This window comes from Pteronotus mesoamericanus, unplaced genomic scaffold (genome assembly GCF_021234165.1).
Source record: "Pteronotus mesoamericanus isolate MK-2021 breed Mesoamerican mustached bat unplaced genomic scaffold, CSHL_Meso_final contig_25, whole genome shotgun sequence".
Taxonomy (NCBI): Eukaryota; Metazoa; Chordata; class Mammalia; order Chiroptera; family Mormoopidae; genus Pteronotus; species Pteronotus mesoamericanus.
The window spans coordinates 39,617,397-39,641,882 of NW_026555105.1; the positions used below are offsets into that span (position 1 = coordinate 39,617,397).

Consider the following 24,486-nt stretch of genomic DNA (forward strand, 5'->3'; position numbering starts at 1 on the left):
GAAGGGGCAAGTCAAGGAACATATAGCAAGGACTCATGGAGAAAGCCAAAATGGGGAAGGATTGAGGAAGGTAGAGTGGGGAGAGATGCAGGGGAAAGTCGTGGGGGGAAGGAGGAGACAAATGTATTTGGAAATATAAATAAATTAATTTAAAAAAAAAAAGAGTGTTCTCTCAAGAGGCATTAATACATTGTTCGGAAAGTGGAGATTAATGTGGAAAATGCAAATAAATTCTTTTTTAAGCTCTTAATACCCATTTAGTCAGTCCTCTGGCTTCCACTATTTTAGTACAAGAATTCTACACATTAACAAAATATATATTCACTGTCTGGTTAAAATGTTAGTTTTCTAACATTTAAAAATATTTTCTACTAGACTTCTAATAACTGAGACTATAATGAAAAAATATCGATAATGTACACTTAAAATTCTGTCCTTATCCCAGACATCTCTTTATGTTCTCACATTTTAAGGAAATATTTCCTACTAGACTTCTAATAAACAAGGCAATAATGAAAAAAACATTATTGATAATGGTCACTTAAAATTATTTCTTTATTATATACATCTAAGTCTGTGCCACCATTTACTAGAAAATGATAATAAGATTCTAAGAGACAAGTCCTGCTTCTCACTGTGTAAGTGTGCTGAAATATTAGTGAGGATATGATTTTTCACACTTTGGCCTTTTGATGAAACGCCTTTCCAATACCGGTGTGTCATCTTACCCTACAATTTCACACATCAGCTGCCAGGGCATCTACCCGAGAGCCCAGTTTCACATTGCACTAATGAGTCAACACCTGTTAAGAGTGGAGAAATCTGAACCTTGTTAGCGATTGTGAAGCCTCCTGGGAGTTTGGATGCTGAGCATTGTCATACTCACCGCCAGCATGTCTGTAGCGAGGACCCTGGCAGCAGCCGTGATAAAGTCCCCCACCAGCATTGAAAAGCCAGGCAAACCCAGGGAAAAAAAACGGGGTGGACAGTGCCTTATAATGGTATTTAAGATATCCTAAAAGGGAAGAGAAAAAAAGCACAACTGTAATTTTCAAGAACAAAATTCCAAAGAGTCGATTAGTCTCTATATATCCACTATATGAAAATCTTAAGAGTACACAAATTACAGAAAGTTCTCAGTAAAAGGGGTACTCAGAGATGAGTTAGACCAAGGGCTATTGTATCCATTTTACATATAAGAGAATTGGGACACTAAACTCTAAGATGACTTGTCCAAAATCTAAATTGTGACATTGAGCTTAGACACTTATGCCTTCCACCTAAAGGTGAGCTCCTTGGACAAGCTACAGGAGTGTTAAGGTAAATATACAAATAAAACCTTTTAATATCTATCACTTTGCATATTCCTCAGTTTTCAAAAGTTAAACATACTGTTATGTTAAAAAATCTTAAGGCAGGCAAAGGGATAGAGATTTTTACTCTTCATGTAATTTCATGTGTTAAACAATAGGAATGTATGGAGTTCTATGGTAGTATTCTGATTGGTCATATTCTAAGGTCAGGTAGTTGGTGTGGCTCTGAGTGTAAATGTGATTGCGAGGTACACATAAAAAAGTGCAGCAGTAGCCTTTCTCTCACAGTGCGCCGTGTGAAGAACACCAACTGCCCAGATACCTGGTATTCCTGTATTTAGAACAGCCTCTCACTGGTGAGTGGCTAGCTGGCCCCCGCCCACCAGCTCTGTTCTGAGGCAGTCACACCATTCAGTCTGTGGTAGACCAGACCAGGATTCCACTGGACAACATTCATGCCACCCATGATCAGGCCACATTTATGAAACCATCTGTAAAAGTGTGTGCGTGCAAGGGGGATTAGTAAGAAAACCCAAAACTACGTTTATGTAGTTCAAAGCAATAAACATTAGTCAAAAATGCTAATGTACTATAGTTATGCTACTTGTAGTTATACAACCTATAGTCAGCCTCAAAATACAAAAAACAAAATACAAAAAAGAATTCTGTTTCTTTTTTCAGATTTCAGTGTGGCTGTTTCAAAAATCCTTCAAAATCATCTCAATTTAATTTGATTAAATTAAAGCAAAGTAATAGCAACATGCTGAATTCTAACATTAAGTCTTTTGTAATCAAAATATTCTCACTTCTTATCTAAAAAGAGAATTTCTGTGTTTATAAAACATTTATTTAAAACTTATTTTTCCCTTATATATTGGATTCATTTTTGTTTCTACAAATCGTGCTGTTTATATGCTTAAATCAACTGGTCCCATGCTTACCCCATTATTGCTCATGTATGATAAATAGTACAGCAAATCCTAATTTAAAGTTTTAGAATTTCAGCAGACTTTTACCTGTACACAAAAATAAATATGTAGATAGAGAGATAGATAAAGTGAAGGAAGGAAGGAAAGAAAATCCTGAACCACTTCTTCCAAGTTAATGTTTAAACCTGCTTTAATCATGTCCTTTGATACACTTTAGGGTCCATATCAGCCAAGACAAACATTCTAAGGGGCTTAGCAGATGGATGCTACAGTTTAAAAAGTGTGTGGTAAACTCATGCTCCAAGCGTGGAACAAAAGATCCACCTTCTTCATAATTAAGCCTCTGATTAATGCCCTGGGCTCCCCACCACACACCTGTAATTACTCACAGAGGTACGCATTGTGCTGGGCCTTGTCTCAGAATATCAGGCATCAAGCTATCCAGCAGCAGATGGAAGCACATTTCTGTTGACATATGCTGCAATGAAAGGATTCGTGCAAACCTGGCTAGCAAGGTAGTAGAATGCCATGCATTTGAAGATTAATAATGCAAACAACCATGATGTTAACTTTATTATGTTTATAGTGTTAATTCCATCTGTTGAGATGAGGAACTAAGCCTTGAACACTATAGATTTTTAATATCTTTAGCCCATACTTATATCAAATATGCCATTTTCACAACTGGTATTTAGAATTTTAACTTAAAAATGTTTTTCTGGGATGAGTTTATGGTAATTATGAACTAAATACTTTAATAAGCAAAAGCCAAAATTTATAAATGAAATCCATTTTGCTTTATGAGATTCTTATGTATAGCGGCAATGATATGTAAATGGGGCTTTCACGAAAAATTACTAGATTGGCATTGACGCTAAAGACAGCAGAAATACATTGTAGCTAAGGTAAAGTCACACGGCTCCCCATACCCCTGGACCTTGGCCAGTTACTTCAACGGAACCTGTTTCTATGGGCAAGAAGATTGGAAAGAGAGAGCAAAGTAACAGATGGCTAGCCTACCCTGCCCTGCCACCCACATAAGACAGAGCCCTAAGGAAAAGCAGGGCCTGTACTGCTGTGGCCAGTTAAAGATGGCACTGGAGTAGGTTAATGTGTGGGTTAAACAGGGAAATTTATGGCCAGTCTGCCAAATTATGCCCATGTGCCTGCTTATTTTGCTTATCTACACTATAATGAAAAAACCCAATGATTTTATCTTTGTGGTAACATTTTAAAATTAGGAATAACTGTGTGGCACTCAAAAGAGAGCAGCTGTATATTCCCAATAGAGAGACATCCAGAAAATGCTCCACTCATTTCTGGTAGACTCCTATTTTCACCTTCCCCTAGATACATTAAGATCGTAGCTATAAAATGGAATCTTTGGAAAAATAAAAATCTTGAGACTCTGAAACCTTCTTCACAGTCTCCAGGGCTTTATATATAGATAGCAAAGAACACTAATTCCCAAACGTCTATCATTCATGTACAACCTCGCTGACTATTGTCATATCCACATTCACAGTGAATATTATTTGTCTGTTTTCAAAGTAAATGGCTTTTTTGAATTTAAGATTATTATGGAAAATGAGTATCCTGTGTTGTAAGCAGAAAATACCCAGGAGAGTCAAAGGATAGGAAAGGGGCCATTATTCCCACTGTACAATTTGACGCTATTCAGTACCACCTCCATTGTGACCACCAGCAGGAAATGTCTCTCTAGAACTGAGACCAGTTCAAGGCTTAGTATATGTGATCAACAGATTGTGTCATGCCTGGGGCTTTACATTTCCCTTCCACTAAATGGGATGATTTCCTTTTACAGAGCGGTATCTAATGGTATGGTACATGTGAACACATGCCTCTGTAAAATAAAAAGGGCCATATAGAAGTAAAGAGTGACAAGTAAAAAAAATTTTTTTTCAAAAATAGACTATGAAAGATTTTACTTTCTAAAATTTACTTTGCAGAATTCTATGAGTTATCATTTTGCTGATATTTAGAAAGAACATTTAAAAACATTTCAAAGATGCCACGAGTGTCTTAGATTACATTATCCTAGAAATTAAAACACTCTAGCAAAAGTAATGCTTTCAAGTAACATCGGTAGCAAAGCATTACAACAGTCAGCCATAGTGTATGTGAAAAAAAAAAAAAAACCAACAGGAAAATGATCTTTATATATTTTCTAGGTTCCATTCTTCTATTTACCCTGTACAAGTGATTCCAGTAGCAAAAATTAGTTTCTTTTTCACACTCTAAACAGACTAAAAAATAATACATAAACCATAAGCTCAATGAAAAGTAGGAATTGTTTACTCTTGAAAATTCACTGGTTTAAAACATAGATAAAACTCTTTCATAAGCTTTTCTTCAAGGGAAATAAAACTCATTCTTTAAAATGCTGTTATACAGTAAGCAGACCACAAAACTAGTATTTTTTTTTCTTGTTTTTGGTTGAAAGTTCACAAACATGCTACACACAGAGTTGGAAAACTAGATTGTAAAAAGATAATTGTGAATTTGTAGCTTATCAAAAGATTTAGGTTTATGAGAAAGTAACTGGTGAGAACATCTGTTTCTTATCACTGATCTTACAAAAAATCAGGTAATTCAAATAGAGGCGTGTTGTTTCCTCTCCTCCAAAGCACAGTTCTATAAACACAAACCACATTCAGCCTGGTAAATGAATCGCTTTAATTGAATGCTATGTACACAGTAACTGGAAAAACCATAAGTGATAAGAAAAAACATATGGTGATGGCAACAGAAATTGGTTTATTCATTTTGCATAGTGTTGTTTCTTTAGTTCTCTTATAATTGACCTTTAGAACGATAAATGTGTAAAATAATTTTGTTTATTATGGTTCCAAACCTTCCAACAATTACACAAAATGAAAATTTAAAAGGAAGGATTCATTCTTGAAGCATTTCCATTGTTTACATAATTGCACAGCTATAATTTAGTGCTCGTGTTGTTATGGAAAATAAAAAAAAAAGGGCCATTACAGGCCATTTCAATTCAAAATATCGCACAGGGGTGTCAAAAATGAGGGAAAATGTTCACTTTAAAATAGTTTAAAATGTATTAACCCTGTAAACAAAAAACATTTCAAAATAGTATTTTATGAAATACAAATGTTCAAGAAGTCCCCATCCTTCAAACACAATTAGAAATGTTGCAACTGTACTTTCACACCAATTACATATATATTATTCACTTAATATTTGCTCATGGCCCAGCAGATGATGGTTGTAACATAATAGCCAGCCATCTGTCTCTCAGGCTTTTCTTAGGGAACTCACGCCTGCTCCTCAGGAGCAAACAGATCCGGTTATTCCACCTAAAGTCACTCAGACCTTCCAAGAGGCCAAACAGAATTGTTAAGAAATAAAATCTATGTATGCAAAACCACTGAACTCCTCCTTTAACTTTTTACTTTAAGAAAACTAAAATGCTACACAATTAATGACTTCATTGCTTTTCTTCAGAAAAAATACCTGCCTTTTATCTAGAAAATTCTATAGGAAGCTCTTGTTTGGTAAATGGGTAATTCTCAGATTTGCTTATCCCATTAATCTGGTTAGTAAGACGGTATGACTCGTTCACACTCAAGTGGAATTACTAATTATCAAAAAATTTGAATGGAAAGTGATATTTTTAACACTGAACCTAGATACAATTTCAGTTTTCTTTAACAATTTAAAAGGCAGCCACAACCCTGCAGTACCAATATCTAGGTATCAATTATTGCCCTACTGGAAAAGCTCAGAAATGTTCAGTGACCAAAAGGTTTTAGTACCATAAATTCAGATCTGAAGAGCTCTCAATGTCCCAAGGCTTGGTTCTCTTGCTTCTGCTAGTGAGTCTGCCCCAACATATGCACAAAGACATCCTTTTCATACCCCAAGAGGCTACCCTGGACTCTTCCATGCTCTATATTGGTTCAAAGAGCATTTTTCATTGATAAAAATAAAGCCTTTATAATATGGGTTTTTTAAAAAAAGCACAGCAGATCATATCACAAGCACTGGACTTATAGAAAAGTTACTGGAAATAAAAATATAGCAGTACAAAGCTAAAAATTACCCTCAAGATCCAAACTGATGTCCTTTACATTACCTTTGGGTAATCTGGAGAAAAAGCAGATTTTTACAAATGCCAGAAAAATGTGACTTCTCTCAGTATAACTGTTATCAAGTCCAGGAGAAGTATGACATGATATATAAATTGGTTCCACGATGGGAAACATGATTGCCCTAGTGGATCTCATCATAAAAAAATGAACTTCTGATAGATACAGGAGTTGCTTTGACAGTGTACATGGCATCGGGAGTTCAGGAGAGAGGGAACAACCAGGTGATGGCTAAGAAAGTCTTTGTAACTCTCAAACCCGTATTTTTTATGATTGCTTTAAACATAATCCCACCTCTATAGAGAAAAACTCTCCTTGCCTTTATACTGATGAAGATGCTCAGGAAAAGTGGGAGATTGATTAATGGATTTTGAGGAAATACATATGAATTTAATTTATACTGGAGTTGTTATATCACCTGGTTATCTTAACTGGTCTTTTTCTTGTTTGTAAGAGCTTCATTGAGACATAATTTACATATAATAAAATTCACCCTTTAAAGGGTACAACTCAGTTTTTAGTCTATTCAGAGAATTGTGCACTATCACCACTATTTGAGAATATTTTCAATACCTCAAATTGAAACTCTCTACCCATTTGCAGTTACTCTCCATTCTCCTTCCATCCAGCAACCTAATCTGCTTTCTGTCTCTATGAATATGCCTATCATGGACATTGCAGAATATGGCTCATACAGTAAGTACAGTAGGTGGCCTTTTAAAAAAAATCTTGCTTCTTTGGCTTGGCATGTTTTCAAGGTTCATCCATGTTGCAGCATGTGGCAATACATTATTCCTTTTATGACCAGATAATATGCCATTGTATGGCCAGACCACATTCTGTCTACTGTTTTATCAACTGGTGGATATTTGGGTTGTTTCCACATTTTGGTGACTATGAATAGTGCTACTATGAAAATCTGTATACAGATTTTTGTTTGAATACCTGATGTCAATTCTTCTGAGTATATACATAGAAGTGAAATTGCTGGTTAATATGGTAATTTTATGTTTAACTGTTTTTAAAAAAACTTTTTTAATCCACCCAAATACATTTTTTTCCAATGCTTTTTTAGAGAAAGGAAAGGACAGAAACATTGATGTGAGAGAGAAGCATCAATTCATTGCCTCCTGAATGCGCCCAGACTGGGGATCCTACACACCTTGACCAGGAACCAAACATGCAACCTAAGTATGTGCCCGGACCAAGGAACTGAACCCACAACATTTTGGTTATAGGACGACATGCCAACCGACTGAGCCACAGCAGCTAGGGGACTATGTTTAATTTTTGAGGAACTACCAAACTTTCTGTAGTAGCTATACCATTTAATATTTTTTACCAGTAATGTAGGACGGTTCCAATTTCTTCACTTCCTCATCATTTGTTATTTCTCATCATTTAAAAAAGAAAATAGTATAACAGTTACCCTACTGAGTATGAAATGGTTATCTTGCTGTGGTTTTGATTTGCATTTCCCTGGTGACTACTAATATAAAAACATCTTTTCTTATGCTCATTGCTCATTATTGTATCTTCTTTGGAGATAATGTCTAAATCCTTCACCATTTTTAAAATGGGCTGTTTATGTTTTTTCCTGTTGAGTTATAAGACTTCTTTATGTGTTCTTGACCCTAGACCCTTACCAGATACATAATTTGCAAATATTTTCTACTATTTTGCGAGTTCTCTTTTTACTTGCTCGTTTTCTTTGATGCACAAAAGATTCCAATTTTGATGAAGTACAATTTATCTATTTTTTTTTTTGTTCTTGTGCTTTTGGTGTCATACCTAAGAATTCACTACAAGTCCAAGATCACAACAGTTTACTCCTATCTCTTTTTAAAATGAATTTTATAGTTTTAGCTCTCAAATGAACATTTTGAGTTCATTTTTATATATGGTGTGAGGTAGAAGTCCAACTTCATCCTTTTGTATGTGGATATCCAGTTGTCCCAGCATGATGTGCTGAAGAGACTATTCTTTCCCTACTGAATCTCTTGGCACCCTTGTTGAAAATCAGTTGTTCACAGTTGTATGGGTTTATTTCTGGACTCCACTCATCTGTATATGTATCTAGTCTTTCACCACTGCCCTACTGTTTTGATTACTGTAACTTTGGAATAAATTTTGAAGTAGGGAAGTGTGAATCCTCTCATCTTATTCTTTTTCAAGACTGTTTTGGCTTTTCAAAGTCCCTTAAAATTGCGCATGAATATTAGGATCAGCATTTTCATTTCTGCAAGAAAGCCCATTGGGATTTTGATAGGGACTGTGTTGAGTTTATAGATAAATTTGGGGATTATTGTCATCTTAACAATATACAGTATTCCAATCAAAGAATATAAGGTATAGTCCCACTTATTTAGGTCCTTTTAAATTTTTATTGCAACAATTTGTAGTATTCAGTGTATATACATCTTATATTTCCTGGCTGTATTTATTCCTAAAATTTTGTTTTTGATGCTACTGTAAGTGGAACTGTTTTTCTAATTTCATTTTCAAGTTGTTTATTGTGTTGTATAAAAATATAATTGATTTTTGTACATAGATTATCCTGCAACCCTGTTGAATTCATTTATTCATTCTATTATTTGTGTATTTCCCTAAGAAGAACCTTAAGAAATGTGTATTTCTTAGGGTTTTCTATATACAAAATCATGTTACCTATAAATATAGATAGCATCTCTCTATTTCCAGTGTGGATGCCTTTTAAATAATTTTCTAACCTAATTGCCCTGGTTAGACTATCTAGGACACCATTCTCTGAACAGACACAGTGAGAATGGATATCCTTGTGCTGTTTCTGATCTTAGGGAGAACATGGAAATTTAAAAGGGAAATGCCTGTATTTCTTTGGGGGGAAGAAAGCCTGAGCCTATGATGTGGCATCCAAACCCAAGAGCAACCTTTTCTCAAAACATTTTTAGATATTAGTGAATTAGTGTAAGGATCCTGAGGGTATTGAGAAATCAGAGGCTCTGGGAAAGAACTTACCCATCATCACAAGGCTCAGATCATTCTCTCAGCCTCAAGCCCCCAGCTATGTGACCAAAATACACAGCCCCCTTTGCTCTGACCAACACAATGTCCTGCTTCCAGCCCATGGATCACAAGGGACTGTTTTTATATGTGCTTCCTATAATGGGGAGACTGAAGAGAGAGCAAACTCATCAGGAAATTCTGGCACATTTATGATCCGTAAGCTGATGGAAAATGTTGGAGGGTCATAAAAAGAAGTGACTTAGCAGCTGTACCAATCATGCCTTGAAGATGCTGTGGTCTGGGTATGCAATGACTGTCTTAGTTGTGACCCTGATAAGCCTCAAATCCACAACACTGCAGTTTGTACAACAGGCTGGCTTAATGAGGCTGATGCAAATGCTCTAGAGGGGTTATTAACTCCTCACAATGAGCCTTTAGTGAATGAGTTGCCACTGGCAAATGATGATAGTGGGAGCATCGAGGCTGCATCACACTCATGTGTGCTTAAGGTGCTCTCAGAACACTGGACATCAAATCAGCACTCTGAAAGAGGACCAAACATGATGGCGAAAACTCAGAGATAAGTCTACACAGAATGGCATTTGTACATCCCAAGAATTTACAATGGACTTGGGAGCAGGGTGGGTAAGATGGCATAGGAGGATATTAAAATCTGCTTTTTCTGAGGCAACCAGTTGCTTTTTTCTGAAGAGGCTAAACTGAATCAAGTCTCCACACTCTCTAGTACCCCTGTCCTCTACAGCTTTTACAATGTTTTGGAGCAGAAGTAAAAGCTGAGTCACTGCACTCACAGATGACAAAATTGGTAGAGATGCGTAATTTATGCAAGCAATATCATTAAGGTAGGAATTACCACAATGACTGAAATATGCACATATATAATTAATACAGGTATGCAAGAGACAGGTAGCCATACTGTTCCAAGGTTTACTGTTCATCCTGACTCAGGAATGCATTTACTAGAAATAGATTCTTCTTTGTACGTTAAAAAGAAATTCTTGGATAAAACCATAACCTTAACAAACTTAGGTTTAATCTCCACCACCAATGATGCCAAACAGAATAATCATCTCACTCCCATGCTGGAATCCAGCTACAGACTTGTGTTACCTTAGAATGAAGCAGAAATGTACTAGGGAACACACATCTCTACTGAATTTGGGTAACAAGGGTATTGAATTTATTCCATTGGAACCATGAAAACAGAGAGGGAAGATCTGAGGACATATCTAATCTTTTTATTTTAGGGACATGGGGTAGGAGATCAATTAAGGCCAGAAATTGCTCTAAGGTCTGGACACAAACCCACCTGTGCTCCTTCTCCTTATAAGAAGAGTAAAAACATTAACTCAGGGGCAATACAGCATCACTTGACATTCATGAATGACCAGCCTCATATATAAAGCACACTACCATTTTGAGGATGTCACCTACCTCTAAAGTGCAAATTATCTAATTCACTTTGCTTAATCATTTAAAAAGGCAAGCAATACTTTTTAAAGTTATACTTTCAAATGAAGTCAGCATATGACTATTTGGCTTAAAGATGCGTTTCCAACATATATATGTAATTATTACCCTCACAGAATTATCACATGAAGAAACTGGGTCATACATATTACACATATTACAGACACATTTTAATCATGATCTTACTAAAATATTTAGTAAAGATCACTGAAAATTAGAACTTAAACTTAAAATCTACTCATTAAGAGTGTGAAATGAAAGCCAAGTCATTCTGACAATGTCATACAAAACATTTAACAAGATGATGAATTTCTGAATTGCTGACTGGGTTGAAGGTACCATGTCAGCTTCTGGGAGGAGTCTGAGGCAGAATAAAGCATGGCCCCTGCCTTCCAGCAATGACCTCTTAGGGCCCGGGGACAGCTATGCAGAGCAAGGCCAGGTAAGAAGAGCAAAGGGCTCCTGCAGTGGAACAGCCAGTGCTCCATGGGGAACAAGGGGAGGACACAAAAGCACTGGTTCTTGATAACAGGACCATGTTGAACATGTTCAACACAAGACTCCAGTGCAGGAAAAAAATGGTATCCTATTTTAATATCTTATTACTAAAAGGTTCTTTTTTGCTAAAATTTCCCTAGCCCATGAATACTTAGCAAAGAATGTTTTTCCACAGAACAAAAGGAAAACTGTTGTTTATGGTTTCTATAGAAAACAGTGTTCTCTCTAAAATGTATTCCAGTAAATAGCATTAATAGCTGAACAATCTGCAATTAGCACACTACCACTTATTGTTATGCATTGAAAAGAAATCAACAGACAAAAAGAGATTATTTCCCAGAAGGAGAGTACTCTCACAGAAACAAAACTTGCAATTTAAAATGCTTTGCCTGATGTTATTTCCTTGTACTCAAACCAGCCTTTATGGGTCATAAACCACAGTCATGATTTCGAATCTCTTATATTCAAAATCATTCCTTTGCAAACAGGAGTTAAACACCACCCTTCCCCAGTACTATTTAGTACTTGAAATACTGCTGTCTCTCAGCCCTTCCCTGTCTAAAGAAAAATGTGAATTTTCTTAAAACTTTCCTAGACATCTAAATGGGCAAAAATGGTCTTGCAGGTCAACAAGTGATATTTCAAACAATTCCCTTCTGCAGTGACTGCACCACGCCTACTGAAGGCCTGATTGTCCTCACCTTTCCAAGGCCCCAAAGAGAAGAATAACAATAAGCTTATTTCACAAAATAAGACGCTCAAGTCAGAGAAGGGTATGTGGTCACTGACTCAAGGATGCAGCAACTTAAGTGCAAGGCCAGGGCTAAAGCTCTAAAGTAGATGTCCCTCTTGCCCAGGCTGCCTGTGAGAGAGCCAAGGCAAATAGCCTTTTATGAATAACAGCATTTTAAGACGCATACAAACCTCAAATCTATCACCCTCCATGCCTGAACAGGGTACTGGGTTAGAAAATGTCTCTGGTGGTGAGCTAGAGTCGTAACAACAGTCCCCACACTCGAAGTAAGACAGCCTGATTCCTCTCTCCTCACAGATGAGGCTCCAGACATTTGAAGAAAGCAATGATCTGTGCCCACGTCCTAACTCTTCACCACACAAGCCATTTTCTTACCATCCTTCTTCCTCTCAGTGACTTCTGTGGCAGACATGGGAGGAAGAGAACCACCCTGAGCCCTTCCCTCCCTCCATTCACGCTTCAATGTCTTGGGCTTTGCCAGTGAAGACTTATACTACTTATGCAGATTGGGCTTCCAGACAAAACCAATCTCAGATGTTTTTCATATTGACACTGAAGTAATCAGACCACTCCATATTTTACTTCTTAAATTGATTTTTAAAATGTAAATGCAGAAATTTTTAAGTTTGAACCATACGAAATTACACCCACCCCCTTATTGAAAAACAGTTCAATATCATTGATTTTCATCTAGTCCAATTTGAACATTTGCCTCTCATTTTAATCTCCGTGGTTACATTTGTGTATGTTACAATTTCCTTGGTTAAACTGATAGAGCTAGTCTTTTATACTTTTTTTGATTACTGAGTTTGTCATTTAATTTATGTTGCCTGCTTCTTCTTCTTCCTAGTGTGGTCTGCATAGTACTCTTCTGGAACATGGTTTCTCAACCTGAGCAGTATTGACACTTCAGACTGTAAATTCTTTGTCTTGGACCTGTGCATCATAGGATGTTGCTAGCATTCCTGGCCTCTACCCTTAGATGCCAGACTACATCACTCCCTCACTATGACAACCAAAATGTCTCCAGACATTGGTCCCCAAAGTAGGGATGGTGGCACATCCCCCCGCCCCTTGTCCCAGGAATCACTGTTCTAGGAAAATGAACATTGGATAGCTCACCACTCTAGAAGGTTAATGCCTGCACTGAAGTTGATAGAGCCAGAGTCTCAACCAGAATGGTTCAGCTCAGCACTTTGGTCACTCATTATTTGCTATAAGGCCATCTGGTTTGAAGGTCTTTTGAAAAAAAACTTTCCATCAAGCCACACATTTATTGAGGGCCTGCTACGTCTGGGAAAAGACAAGATACACACCAGTGAGTCTACTAAGGAAGATTCCGGAGACAACAGTAAGTCTCCTTCCAGAGACAGATCTCAGGGCAAAAGAACATTTTCTGTACTGAAAATTGCAGGCCAGCTTATACACTATATCACATGGTAATGGTTTAGTAAAAACAAATGAACAAATTCAGTTTTCCACATACACTGAGTTGCTATTATATTGCATTTTATGCTTTAATTCATGTAGCGTGTGCTTATTAAACACTTATAGCCATATATACATAACTTACATTTTTCACTGATAGCATTTAAAAGTCTTTACATCTTTAATTCCAAAAAGAGACACCAAATGAAACTCGAGTTTCTGGCCTCTCGGGTAGTCTTTTTCTTGTCTGGACCAGCCTCCCATGCTATCATCTTACCCTTTTTAAAGCTGTAAAACAAGTTCACTGAACATGTGTTAAACCTCATAACTGAAACCCCAACCATCTGTTACCTTCTACATATTTCTACTTTCCTTATTCAGGTGTAAGTGGGCTCAGCCTGCAGCTTAGTGAAAATAATTATTGGTGTTATAGCTGTAAAAGAAAAGAAAAAACTTACCAGTTATTTTGGAGCAGTATCTAAGGTCTCATAGTCATTGATGGCTGAACAAAGTTATAATAAATATTTTTTTCAACAAAACTTTGACTAAGCTATGGCTTGTATGTTCTCATGGAACCTTATAGGAGACACTCAGAAACCACTGTATATTACTTGTTGGCATAACACTACTATGTGATAGATTTTATATTTTATCACTCTGAATTTATACAGTAAATAATAACAATTAGAATTACCATTAACTTAGTATGTTAGCAGAAGGTTGGCATACACTGCCTATATCCTTGTAGTATATATAAATGTATATAGTTACTATTCCAGCAAACCTAAGTCAAATCAAAAGTTTTGTTTAATGCTCCAGTAAACCTTTATTTACATTAATGAGATTTTATTGAGTGTAAATTCAAACTAATAAAAATTGTATTTTTAGAAAAATAAGTTTTTCAGTGTCAAATTACTCTCAAAACAAAGAGTAACTAAAATAACAAATATGTAAAATATCAGAGACCTTTAGAAGTTCTAGTTTAACAAACGTAAAAAAACTTAGCTTGCATATCAGTTGTCTGAATTCCAACAGAGTAGAAAACATGTTCTCTGAAGTGGAGAGAAAATGCACCTGGAAATCTTTCATATGCATTTCTACTTCCTAACAGGCAAGAATTCTTTGGGGGACAACCCCTGGTGTACCTGGCCTGCCCTTGTGTGACAATGTCCATGATGAAGAGAGGGATCATATCCTATCTTGTATCAATTCAGCTTCTTATCTTTCTGAACCAACTTTTGCTTTGAGAAATGATGGGAATAATGCCAGGAGTCTCTATCTTCTCAGGACATTTACCACTCACCATTATATTTTACCTGTCCAAAGTATTTCTCTTTCTCTCTCACACACACACATACACACACATGCACACTATACACAAAACATATGCATACATATACATAAATGTATACATACATACACACATATAAATAAATTTACACACACAAACCCCACCTGTGTCTCAGTCCTTGTTAGGTCCTCATTACCTTGCCCCTGGACTACTAAAGTAATTCCCTTTCTGTGCTTGTCATCATCATTCTCTCATGATTATAATCCTTCCCATATAATGACTATAGTTTAAGCTTCTAAAAATGCTTTCTTTGTCATGTTGAGTGTTGTGCTCAAAAATCTTCAATAGCTTTCCACTATCCTCTGGATAAAAAAGACTGAATCAGGGCTCTCTACAGTGCTCATATGTGGCTCTAAATCAAAATCACTATGGTCATTATTCCTCGAACATGGCCTGAGAAGGTCTGTATCTTTGACATGTGATATTCCACACTGCTTCTTGTCCTGCCAGGTAAATCCTATTCATCTTTGAAATTCTTGCTCAAATTCTACCTCCTCTGAGAGGTCCTTTTAAACCAACTTAACTAGAGGGGCATTCTACACACTGTAATTCCTATAACTTGTGTATCTCTAATTTGGCCCTTTGCACAAGTTGATAATATAGATTCTCATTTATGTGTACATATTGCTGTATATTCCTTTAAGAGTCTAATTAGGTCTTTACTATACGAAGGAAAAATACTACAAGTGAAAAGTTTATTTAACCTTTAGCTACATTTAGTAAAGAGCAATGTGATCCTAACAATAAAGTGCTTAGAAATAAATCAGAGGATCAAAGCATGCTCAGTAGGAGGGACCTTACACGTCCTCAGGTCTAGCTTATTCACTTGACCACCTGTGGTCTGACAAGTCCCCATGGCCAGTGGGTGACAAAGCTGAACTTAACACCCCGGTCTTTTAGCTTCCAATAAGAGGCTTGTCATCTGCAAAAGTCAAACGTTGGTTATTTTTGAAGCTAGCTTCTATTCTGTAGTCTTGGAAGATACATTTTCCCCTTCTTAAAAACCTTTGGAATAAGACCTAGAATTGCTCTGATTTTTATTCACTGTACAACCCTATGATTTATAAGAATTGCTTTTAAATGAAGCTTTTAAGTTAGCGTGCTAAATTTCTTCTAGTGAAACATCTCAATGTTAATATTTAATCCTCTAAACATCAGGTGAACCTTTAAATTCATAAATATGCACATTATCCTGCTAGCATTTCATTAAAATCCCATGAATTCAAACACTGGTTGAAAAAAAAAATTCTGTAAAGAAAAAATACTTTGAGATGTATTAGAATTATTTCCACAATAGCCCTGCACCCAGGAGGGACTCAGCCCTGGCCCTGCGGTGCTAAAGCCTAACTGCTGAGTACAGAGTGGCAGCCACCGATAGTAGATCCCCGGCTAAAGGGGGTGCAGAGTGGTTAAGAGACACTTGAGGAGAGACTGGAGACGGAGGTTTTGGGGAGGGAATGGAGAGAGTAGCCAGCAGGATCCCAGTGCTGACTCCTTCCCCTTACAGCAGCAGTCAACTTGCTCAGGCAGACCACTCCTCTGAGCGGCAGCAGTGGGAGAGGACCCAATAACTCCACCCCCAGGATGGACTCTGGTTCTCCCTATGGTGCCTAATAGCCTGACTGCTGAGTGCAGAGTGACTAGATTAACAACTGAAGGAGATAGCCACAGACAGTAGAGTCCTGGAAGTCTTGAACAGAGTGCTTAAGGTCAGACAGGGTCAACAGCTGACATCATCAGAGGCAGATCCAGAAAGAAAAAAGAGCAGTCTCCCACCATACAAGTTCACACCACAAAGTAAGGAAATCAAGACAGATCAACTTAAGAAGCAGAAGCAAAAAAGAAGAGTCTCAAGAATAATGGGAAGACAAATAAACACCCCCAATCTAAAGGAAAGGAGGAATCCCCAGAAAGGGAAATGAAACAGAGGCAAGTAAACTATCAGATAATGAGTTCAAAACAACGGTTCTAAGGAAGCTCAATGAGCTCAGTGAGCTCAGAGAGAGTGACAAAAAACTACAGGGAAACTAAGAGGAACTTACCGCTAACTATATCAGCAAGAAAAAGGACATAGAAACTATCAACAAGATGCAAGAGAAAATGAAGAATACAATTTCTGAATTGAAGATCACAGTAGAAGGAATCAAAATCAGGCTAGATATAACAGATGATTGAATCAGTGAGCTGGAGGACAAGGTAGAAAAAAAGCTCCCAAAAGGAGCAAGAAAAGAAAAAAAAAAAAAACTCAAAAAGAAGGAAGAGGAGTTCAGGGAAATGCTAGAAAACCTGAAACATAGTAATATCTTTATGATGAGGATACCAGAAGGAGACAAGGAGGAAGAGAAAGAAAACCTGTTTGAAAAAGTACTGATGGAAAACTCCCCTAACTGGAGGAAAAAGTCACAAGTCCAGGAAGCACAGCGGGTCCCATTCAAGAGGAACCCAACGAGGCTCATTCCAAGACACATCATCATTAAAATGGCAAACAGCAAAAACAAACAGAGAATCCCAAAGGCAGCAAGGAAGGAACAGGTAGTAACATACGGGGGGCGGGGGGGTCCCAATGCAGCTAGCAGCTGACTTCTCAACAGAAACACTGCAAGCCAGAAGGGAATGGTAAGAAATAATTCCAAGTTATGAAAAGCAAAGGCCTTCAGCCAAGACTGCTCTACCCAGCAAGGCTCTCAATCAAAATGGAAGGCGAAATAAGGAGTTTCCCAGACAAAACAAGGCTAAAAGAATACATCTCCACCAAACCAGCATTGCAAGATATGCTAAAGGGACTGATTTAAGAAGATGAAGAAAAAGAGTCTATGAATACCAGTTCCTTTCACAGGTCACCAATACTTGATATTACCAATATTTTTAATATTTATTAATCTGATTGTGACAATGACGTGTTATTTTAGTTGTTACTTTATTATTTGTTGAAACTAAGCCTGTTTTTGTATATTTCTTGCCTATTTCTATTATTTTTAAAAAGCTTTAAATGACTTTTTGGTATTCTTTATCCATTTTTTTATTAAATGTACAATTTTTTTCCTAAAAAGAAAAAACAAAAGAAAGGCTATTAACCCTTTTTTAAGATGTGTTGCAAATACTCTCCTATTCTATTACTTGCCCTTTAACTTTTTTTATATGTATATTACTATGTAGTCTTAAATGTTTAATATAGTCATATTGTCAACATTGTACTTTATAGTTTCTGGGTTTGAATATTTTACTTCAGGGTAAGAAGAGTATTATTTTATATTTTCTCCTAAAACTCCTTAGATTTTACATATTGATTTCTAACTCACCTGAATATATTTTTTGCATAAAGTGTGAAACAGGGCTCTCTATATTTGTTTTATTTCAGGTAATAGTGGTCCATGCACCTTATTTGTTGAATAAGCCTTATTTTCCCCATTGACTTGAAATATCAGTTTAATCATATATTTCATTGTTAGCCAGATATATACGTTTGTTTCTAGAATGCTCATTTTATTTCCTTGATGTACCTGATTATTTATGTGCTGGTGTCATGTTGTTTTAATTGCTGAGAGTTTATAATGTATTTAAATTTTTTAATATTTTATAATGGATTCTGACATTAAAAAAACAAATAAATAAAATCAATATGCATTAAAAAAAAAAAGAATGAACTCCTACCTTTTGTGACAACATGGATGGAACTGGAGTATATTATGGTAAGTGAAATAAACCAGTCGGTGAAAGACAAATACCATATGATCTCACCTATAAGTGGAACCTATTCAACAAAATAAACTAATGAACTAAATCAACCACATGCATGGAAACATGGAGCAGACTGAAAATGACCAGAGGGGATTGGGAAGGCAGACAATGGTGGAAACAAGGGGAAGGGACTAGACAAAGAACATGCATGAATGACCCACGGACATGGACAACAGTGTGGGAATTGACTGCAGAAGCGGGGATGGGGGTTGGGGTGGGTGGATGAGGGCAAAGAGTGAAATGGAGACAAATGTAATAGAATAAACATGATTTAAAAAAAGATGCAAAAAAAATTATTTCCCTGGCTATGAGATAAACAAGGTCCCTACTTTGCCATCTTAATCCTTCATACTCTGAAACTGAATATTCATTTATGTTTAGCCTTAAACATGTTTATAAATGTATGTGTATGTAACATATATGGTTCTAGTTAAAAGTAAATTTTCATCAAAGGACAATTCTTTGTCTGAGAAAAGGTGATGCAATTATTACATATCACTGCATGATACAGGCTGTCTGAGGTTATTAAAAGAGTAAGGTATGGCCAATTTACAAGTATCACCCCTGCACCTTACTTTCATAGTTCACTGCTGAGTCTTATGTTCACTGAGGGGCCCCTAGAGATTTTTTTACAAATGACTGTTTATTATTATATTGTTCCATCATATACCTCATGAGAGGAGATTGTAACATTTGTTAAGAAAATCATGAACTATTTTAACTTCTATGATAGAATATTATGGTATATATAATTTTTAACATTATGTTTTATTAACATGGGTAGAGCAAAAAGGTACATTAGAATATAAAATTAAATGAAAGAAAAATGTTCCTAAAACAAGTTAACTATTCTTGGCTACAAAGAAAGTAACCAAAATTAAGAGAAAAGAAGGGAAATGCTGCAAGTGCATTTAAGAGCTGAAATACATAAACCAGTGTTGATCATGTATTGCCAGTACCTAGCACAGTATTTTGTAGAGTAGTCACCATCTAAGCCAGGTTCTTACCTGCAGACAATAAAACCTACTCTGATGAGATTAAGCGGAAGGGGATCTATATCATGGCATAAGATGGCTTACAGAATTTCTACAAGTGCCAGGGAACCAACTGTGAACCCTCCACAGCCGGGAACAAGGCAGCAAGCAGAAACACCCAGGCACACCAGAGCAGTTCCAGCAGAGACTCTGCTGCCTGTTCTTGTTACCAGCAATGTAGGTGCCTGAGCAGAACTTCCACAATAGCTGCCACCCATCACTCCCCATGTTTGCTTTCCAGTGCCACATAGGTGCCTCTGCCAGATGGAATCTGGGTCAATGTCAATCCAGATGCAAGGAGTTAGTGATACACAGAGTTCAGCTTTCTCTCTTCCATCATTCATAAGGCATACTAGGTGGGGCAAGGAATGGGTAGAAAGTGAGCCAATGGCCAGGGACATGCAAGAAATGTTTCTGAATCACACAAGGGTTAAATAAACATATTGCTGTTTGACCCACAGTATGGGGAGAGGTTATTTCTCCGCATGTTCTGAAATTTCACAATGCCTGGTTACATTTTTAGTGAAATCATTGTGTTCAAAAGAAAATACATGGAGGGAGAAAGAAAGTCAACATTTAAGATATCAGGAAAATAGAATAAACTGGTAACTCAAACTTTTGCTGTCCTTCTCCTCACCATCTTCATTATCATTAAAAGGGCTCACACTTACTGAAGGCCATTATGTCCAGGCTCTGAACTGAGTGCATTATATGTTTTACTTCCTCAAAGTCTTCAAACAGCCCTCCGAGGTAGGCACTACAATGACCTAATTTTACAGGTAAGGTAACCAAGGCACATCAAGGTCAAATGACTTGAATAAGGGTATAGCCAAGATTGGAGCTCACGCGGGTGGTCTTGAAATCCACGCTCTGAACTATTATACTATTTCACACTATATTATACTGTATCATAACTTTATACGATTATGATTCTGATTCGTAAGTGGATTGTTATATCTAGGAAGAACAATACATATTCCTCCAGCTGTAAGAGGCCTCATGCTTTTCTGGTGTTACAGAATACAATAATATGACTGTATAGATGAAAATGACATAGGCCAATATTTCCCAGAATTTTTACATGCAAATTTGCAACAATAATTGTGCATTAACATAAGCTTTTCATTTAAAGAGAATTCAACATTGCTGTATACCAAACTACATTAAGACATTAAATCTGTAAGTCAATTAAAAAATAGCTTATTGTTTTAAGCAAAGAAAACTTTCCAGTCTTTGATATATGTTCTTAGAAACATGAAAATAAAATTCTTTTCCTCAACTATCCTTTTCCATTTCACACACATTTATCTTTCCATACATTTTAAATAATGATGAAATTAATAGGAACTGTTCTTAATACATCCAAATCATAACTTCTTTCATGTCCAAATATTTTTGGGAAGACTGAGGTAAAAAATCTGCTTAAGCATTAGGAAAACCTAAGAAAAACTAGGAAGAGCTTTTGAAGAGAAATTAAAAGAGGGTGATGAACTAGGAAGCTACTATGAAAAAATATTTTCAGGTTGGTCGTGAGATAGTATTTCAAAAAGGAGGATTCTGAAGTGAGGTGAGACCAAAGCCAGAGCCCAGGTAAAACAAAACGAAAGATGCCCTGGCCAGTGCTGCATGGGTAAACAGTCATCAGTAGCCAAAGCATTGCAGGTTCAATCCCGGTTCTGGGCACAAGCACATATGATCCCCTGGTCTAGGCATATACGGGAGACAACTGACAACTGCTTCTCTCTTGCATTAATGTTTCTCTCTCTCCCTTCCTCTCTCCCCAAGAGCAGTGAAAAAAATGTCCTCAGGTGTGGATTAAAAAAATATATATATAATAAAACAAGAGAGAATGGAGGAATAGGACCAAAGACTGTTTGCTTGATACGCTTGTCAGCTGTGAATCAATGAAAAAGACATAACCTGTGGAATATGCTAGACTTGCCTGTGAATTCTAATAGTCTTTTTAAAAAATATGTGGCATTGGGCAAAAGTTCTCAGTATTTTTTTGAGCCTTACTTATTTATAGAATGGATTATAGTATTTATTTAACTGAACTGCAGAGAAGAATCAATGGGACAGCATCATGCAGTTCCCAGCAGAGTCTGGTACTGTGGGTGCTGGAGAAACAAAGACCTCTGCCTGAATCAGGCACAAAGCAGCTAAGTAGAGGAAGGCTGGCTGGAAGACCTTTCATAGGCAGGCTGGGCAGTCCCACAAGCACCCCAAATTTCATTCATAATTTACAGTTATTCTGAGAGTCTTTATGATCCCAATTATTTTTCTAAACCATTAACAGAATCAATTTTTGAAAAATTTATAGTTGAGGAAAAATAAAGCTGTATCAAAGTATTTTTCTCAATTACACTAAAAAACCATAAACTTACAGTGTAGGTAATGCTATTTGATAAGGTCATTGTTTTAGCTATTAAATTATTAAAGTTATTAGAATAGCTAAAACTGGTCCAACCAATATTAAAAACAGTTGGTTTAGAATGTAACATTTTGAATTCTGGCTATTGAATATATAAATTATTATTATTTAAATATAGAGGTGACTATACATTTGTTTACATAATTATTTTGCTATCATATTAGATCAGTGATTTTTCACCTTTTTCACCTTGTGGGACAAATAATCTAATTACTAAAATTCTGTGGCACACTGAAAAGGTCATATTTTTGTGCTGCTCTGACAAAAAAATAGATATAATTTTGATTCATTCACACTGACAGCTATTGTTATGTTGGCTGTTGTCATTTTTTAAATTTGAGAATCTAATGTAAAGAGGTCAGTGCCTATGACTAAATAGTCAGGTTTTGCATGTTTTAAAAATTATTGGGGCATACCAGTTTGCCATAGCACACCGGTTGAAAATTGCTATATTAGATGAAACCAAGACTTCACACGATTGTATCACAGAACACCATCTGTGAGACATCTATTTCGCAAATAGTATTTTTAATTAAAAAAGTCTTCAATTAATATAAACACCCTTACATATGGACAAAAAAAAGATTTTTGACATCTTGAAACTTATTTCAGATTCAACATATTATTAGCCACTACTGACATAATTTTCATACTTTCAGATTTAGGAAAGCATTTGTAAAATGACCATGCCATACTGTAATGCTCACAGGGTCCTGGGTCTCATGGAAGTTTTAAAACTCAGTGGTGGTTCTTGAGCCGCACAGCTAAGAGTTATGCAGACAAGTGTGCCACCCAGAGGCGAAAAGGAGAAATGCACCTTGGATTTTGTTTGTGAAACTAAGAGATGTTAAAACTTTAAAAATTATTTGCTATTACTTATCTTATTAAAAAAATAAGAAAAAATAAGGTTCTCTCTTCATGACCAAAGGCTTTAGTGCCAAACTACATAAAAGTGTGGCTCTTTGAGAACTCTCACAAGATGGAAACAAATCCTGAGATGGTAGTTGTCACAGGTACACAGTTGGTCAATTAAAAAATTGAATTTAACTGCATTATTTACAGTAAAATCTTTCTTTTCCTTTTATAATATAACATGTGTTTCCAGAAGTATATATAAGTTCTGGAACAACCACCATGATCTATTTAGACATTGGGCCAAAAGTTAAACTAATTACCAGAGATATATCTCATTTAAATGAGAAGTCCCATTAGAAGATCTTCTGTGTAATTTTTTTCTAGCAAAGGAATAAAGTTTATTTATAGTAATTCTGTTTGGCAGCCAGGGTTTCTAAAACATATACCAATAATTGTAAAGGTTAAAGCAAAAGTCAATTCTATTAAACACCTAAAAATTCAAACAACAGGAAGATTATAAAATAGATATTTATGATATCCCCATTTTGTCTTAGAAGTCTGGACACTGGAAATACTGCTAGCAATGGGCCATCATTTAAGATTTATGCATTTTATAATGAACTACAAAAGATCAAATTAACAAAAAACACGGCATACATTACAATGTGAAAATGATTTTAAGTATAAAATTTGGAAATTTTTCCTACAATGTAAAATCCTATTGTTTGAAATAATGTTTTGGGTTCTCAAATGTTATACTTATTACATCTCATTTTATTGTTTCATTTTCACTCCAACACACTTAAAAATAGAAAGATGTTTCTAAACTCATACCTATTTATATGACTTTCAAGAAAACCTAGTCTAGAAATACTGTTTTCTGTTAACTTCCAATTTGTTTTATTAAAAGAGATTGTATAGTTGATTATTATTTTTAAGTAAATTTCTTTTCCTGCAAAATCTTAGCAAAATATTGCTTGCAAGTGCATCAGTGTTAACAGCATCATCTTCTCTTGGTTCTGTCAATGAGAGATCTCATTATTATCTGTGAGAGTTAATTCTCTTCCCTATTTATACCACACACCTTGAGTAGTAACATTCTGCAAAAGATGCTTCCACCTGCAATGATGGCTGCAAAATATCTGAGCACAAACACTTCTACTTTCCCACCTATTTCTATTATTTAGGAAATAAAGACTGTGGGTCTAAGTCTAGCCTGATACACAAATGTCCTTTACACAATGCTTAAATTGGAGCAAATATAACAAAAACAACTCAGTATAGCTATTAACTTCAAATAAAAGCTCAATGATTAAAGTTCAAATTGTTCATCAGGGAATATATTGCAATAGTTCGGTTGGGAAGGTTTAATTTAAGTGCATTGTGAAGCAACAAAGAAAAGCTGGTTAATCAGGAGAATGACCTGTTACATATATCCTGGGGGTATCAAAAAGTCTGTGTATCTACATCACACATTCAAGAATGAAAGAAATACAGAAAGGATGGCTACTTATAGGTCACAAATAATTCAAGTTCATTAATT

The 24,486-nt window shown here is 36.1% G+C and overlaps 1 protein-coding gene across 4 annotated transcripts in view; it reads right to left on the minus strand.

Annotated features, from left to right (window-relative positions):
• The window catches only part of RALGAPA2 (Ral GTPase activating protein catalytic subunit alpha 2), a 393,192-nt gene that overhangs the window by 174,607 nt on the left and 194,099 nt on the right, over window positions 1-24,486 (minus strand). For all 4 annotated transcript variants that reach the window (XR_008529157.1, XR_008529156.1, XM_054574136.1 and 1 more), the window contains exon 25: window positions 887-1,015. Coding sequence is in view for 2 of the 4 variants with exons in the window: in XM_054574136.1 (XP_054430111.1) it covers window positions 887-1,015 (129 nt within the window). In the remaining 2 variants the exon portion in view is untranslated. The remainder of the gene's footprint in view (window positions 1-886; window positions 1,016-24,486) is intronic.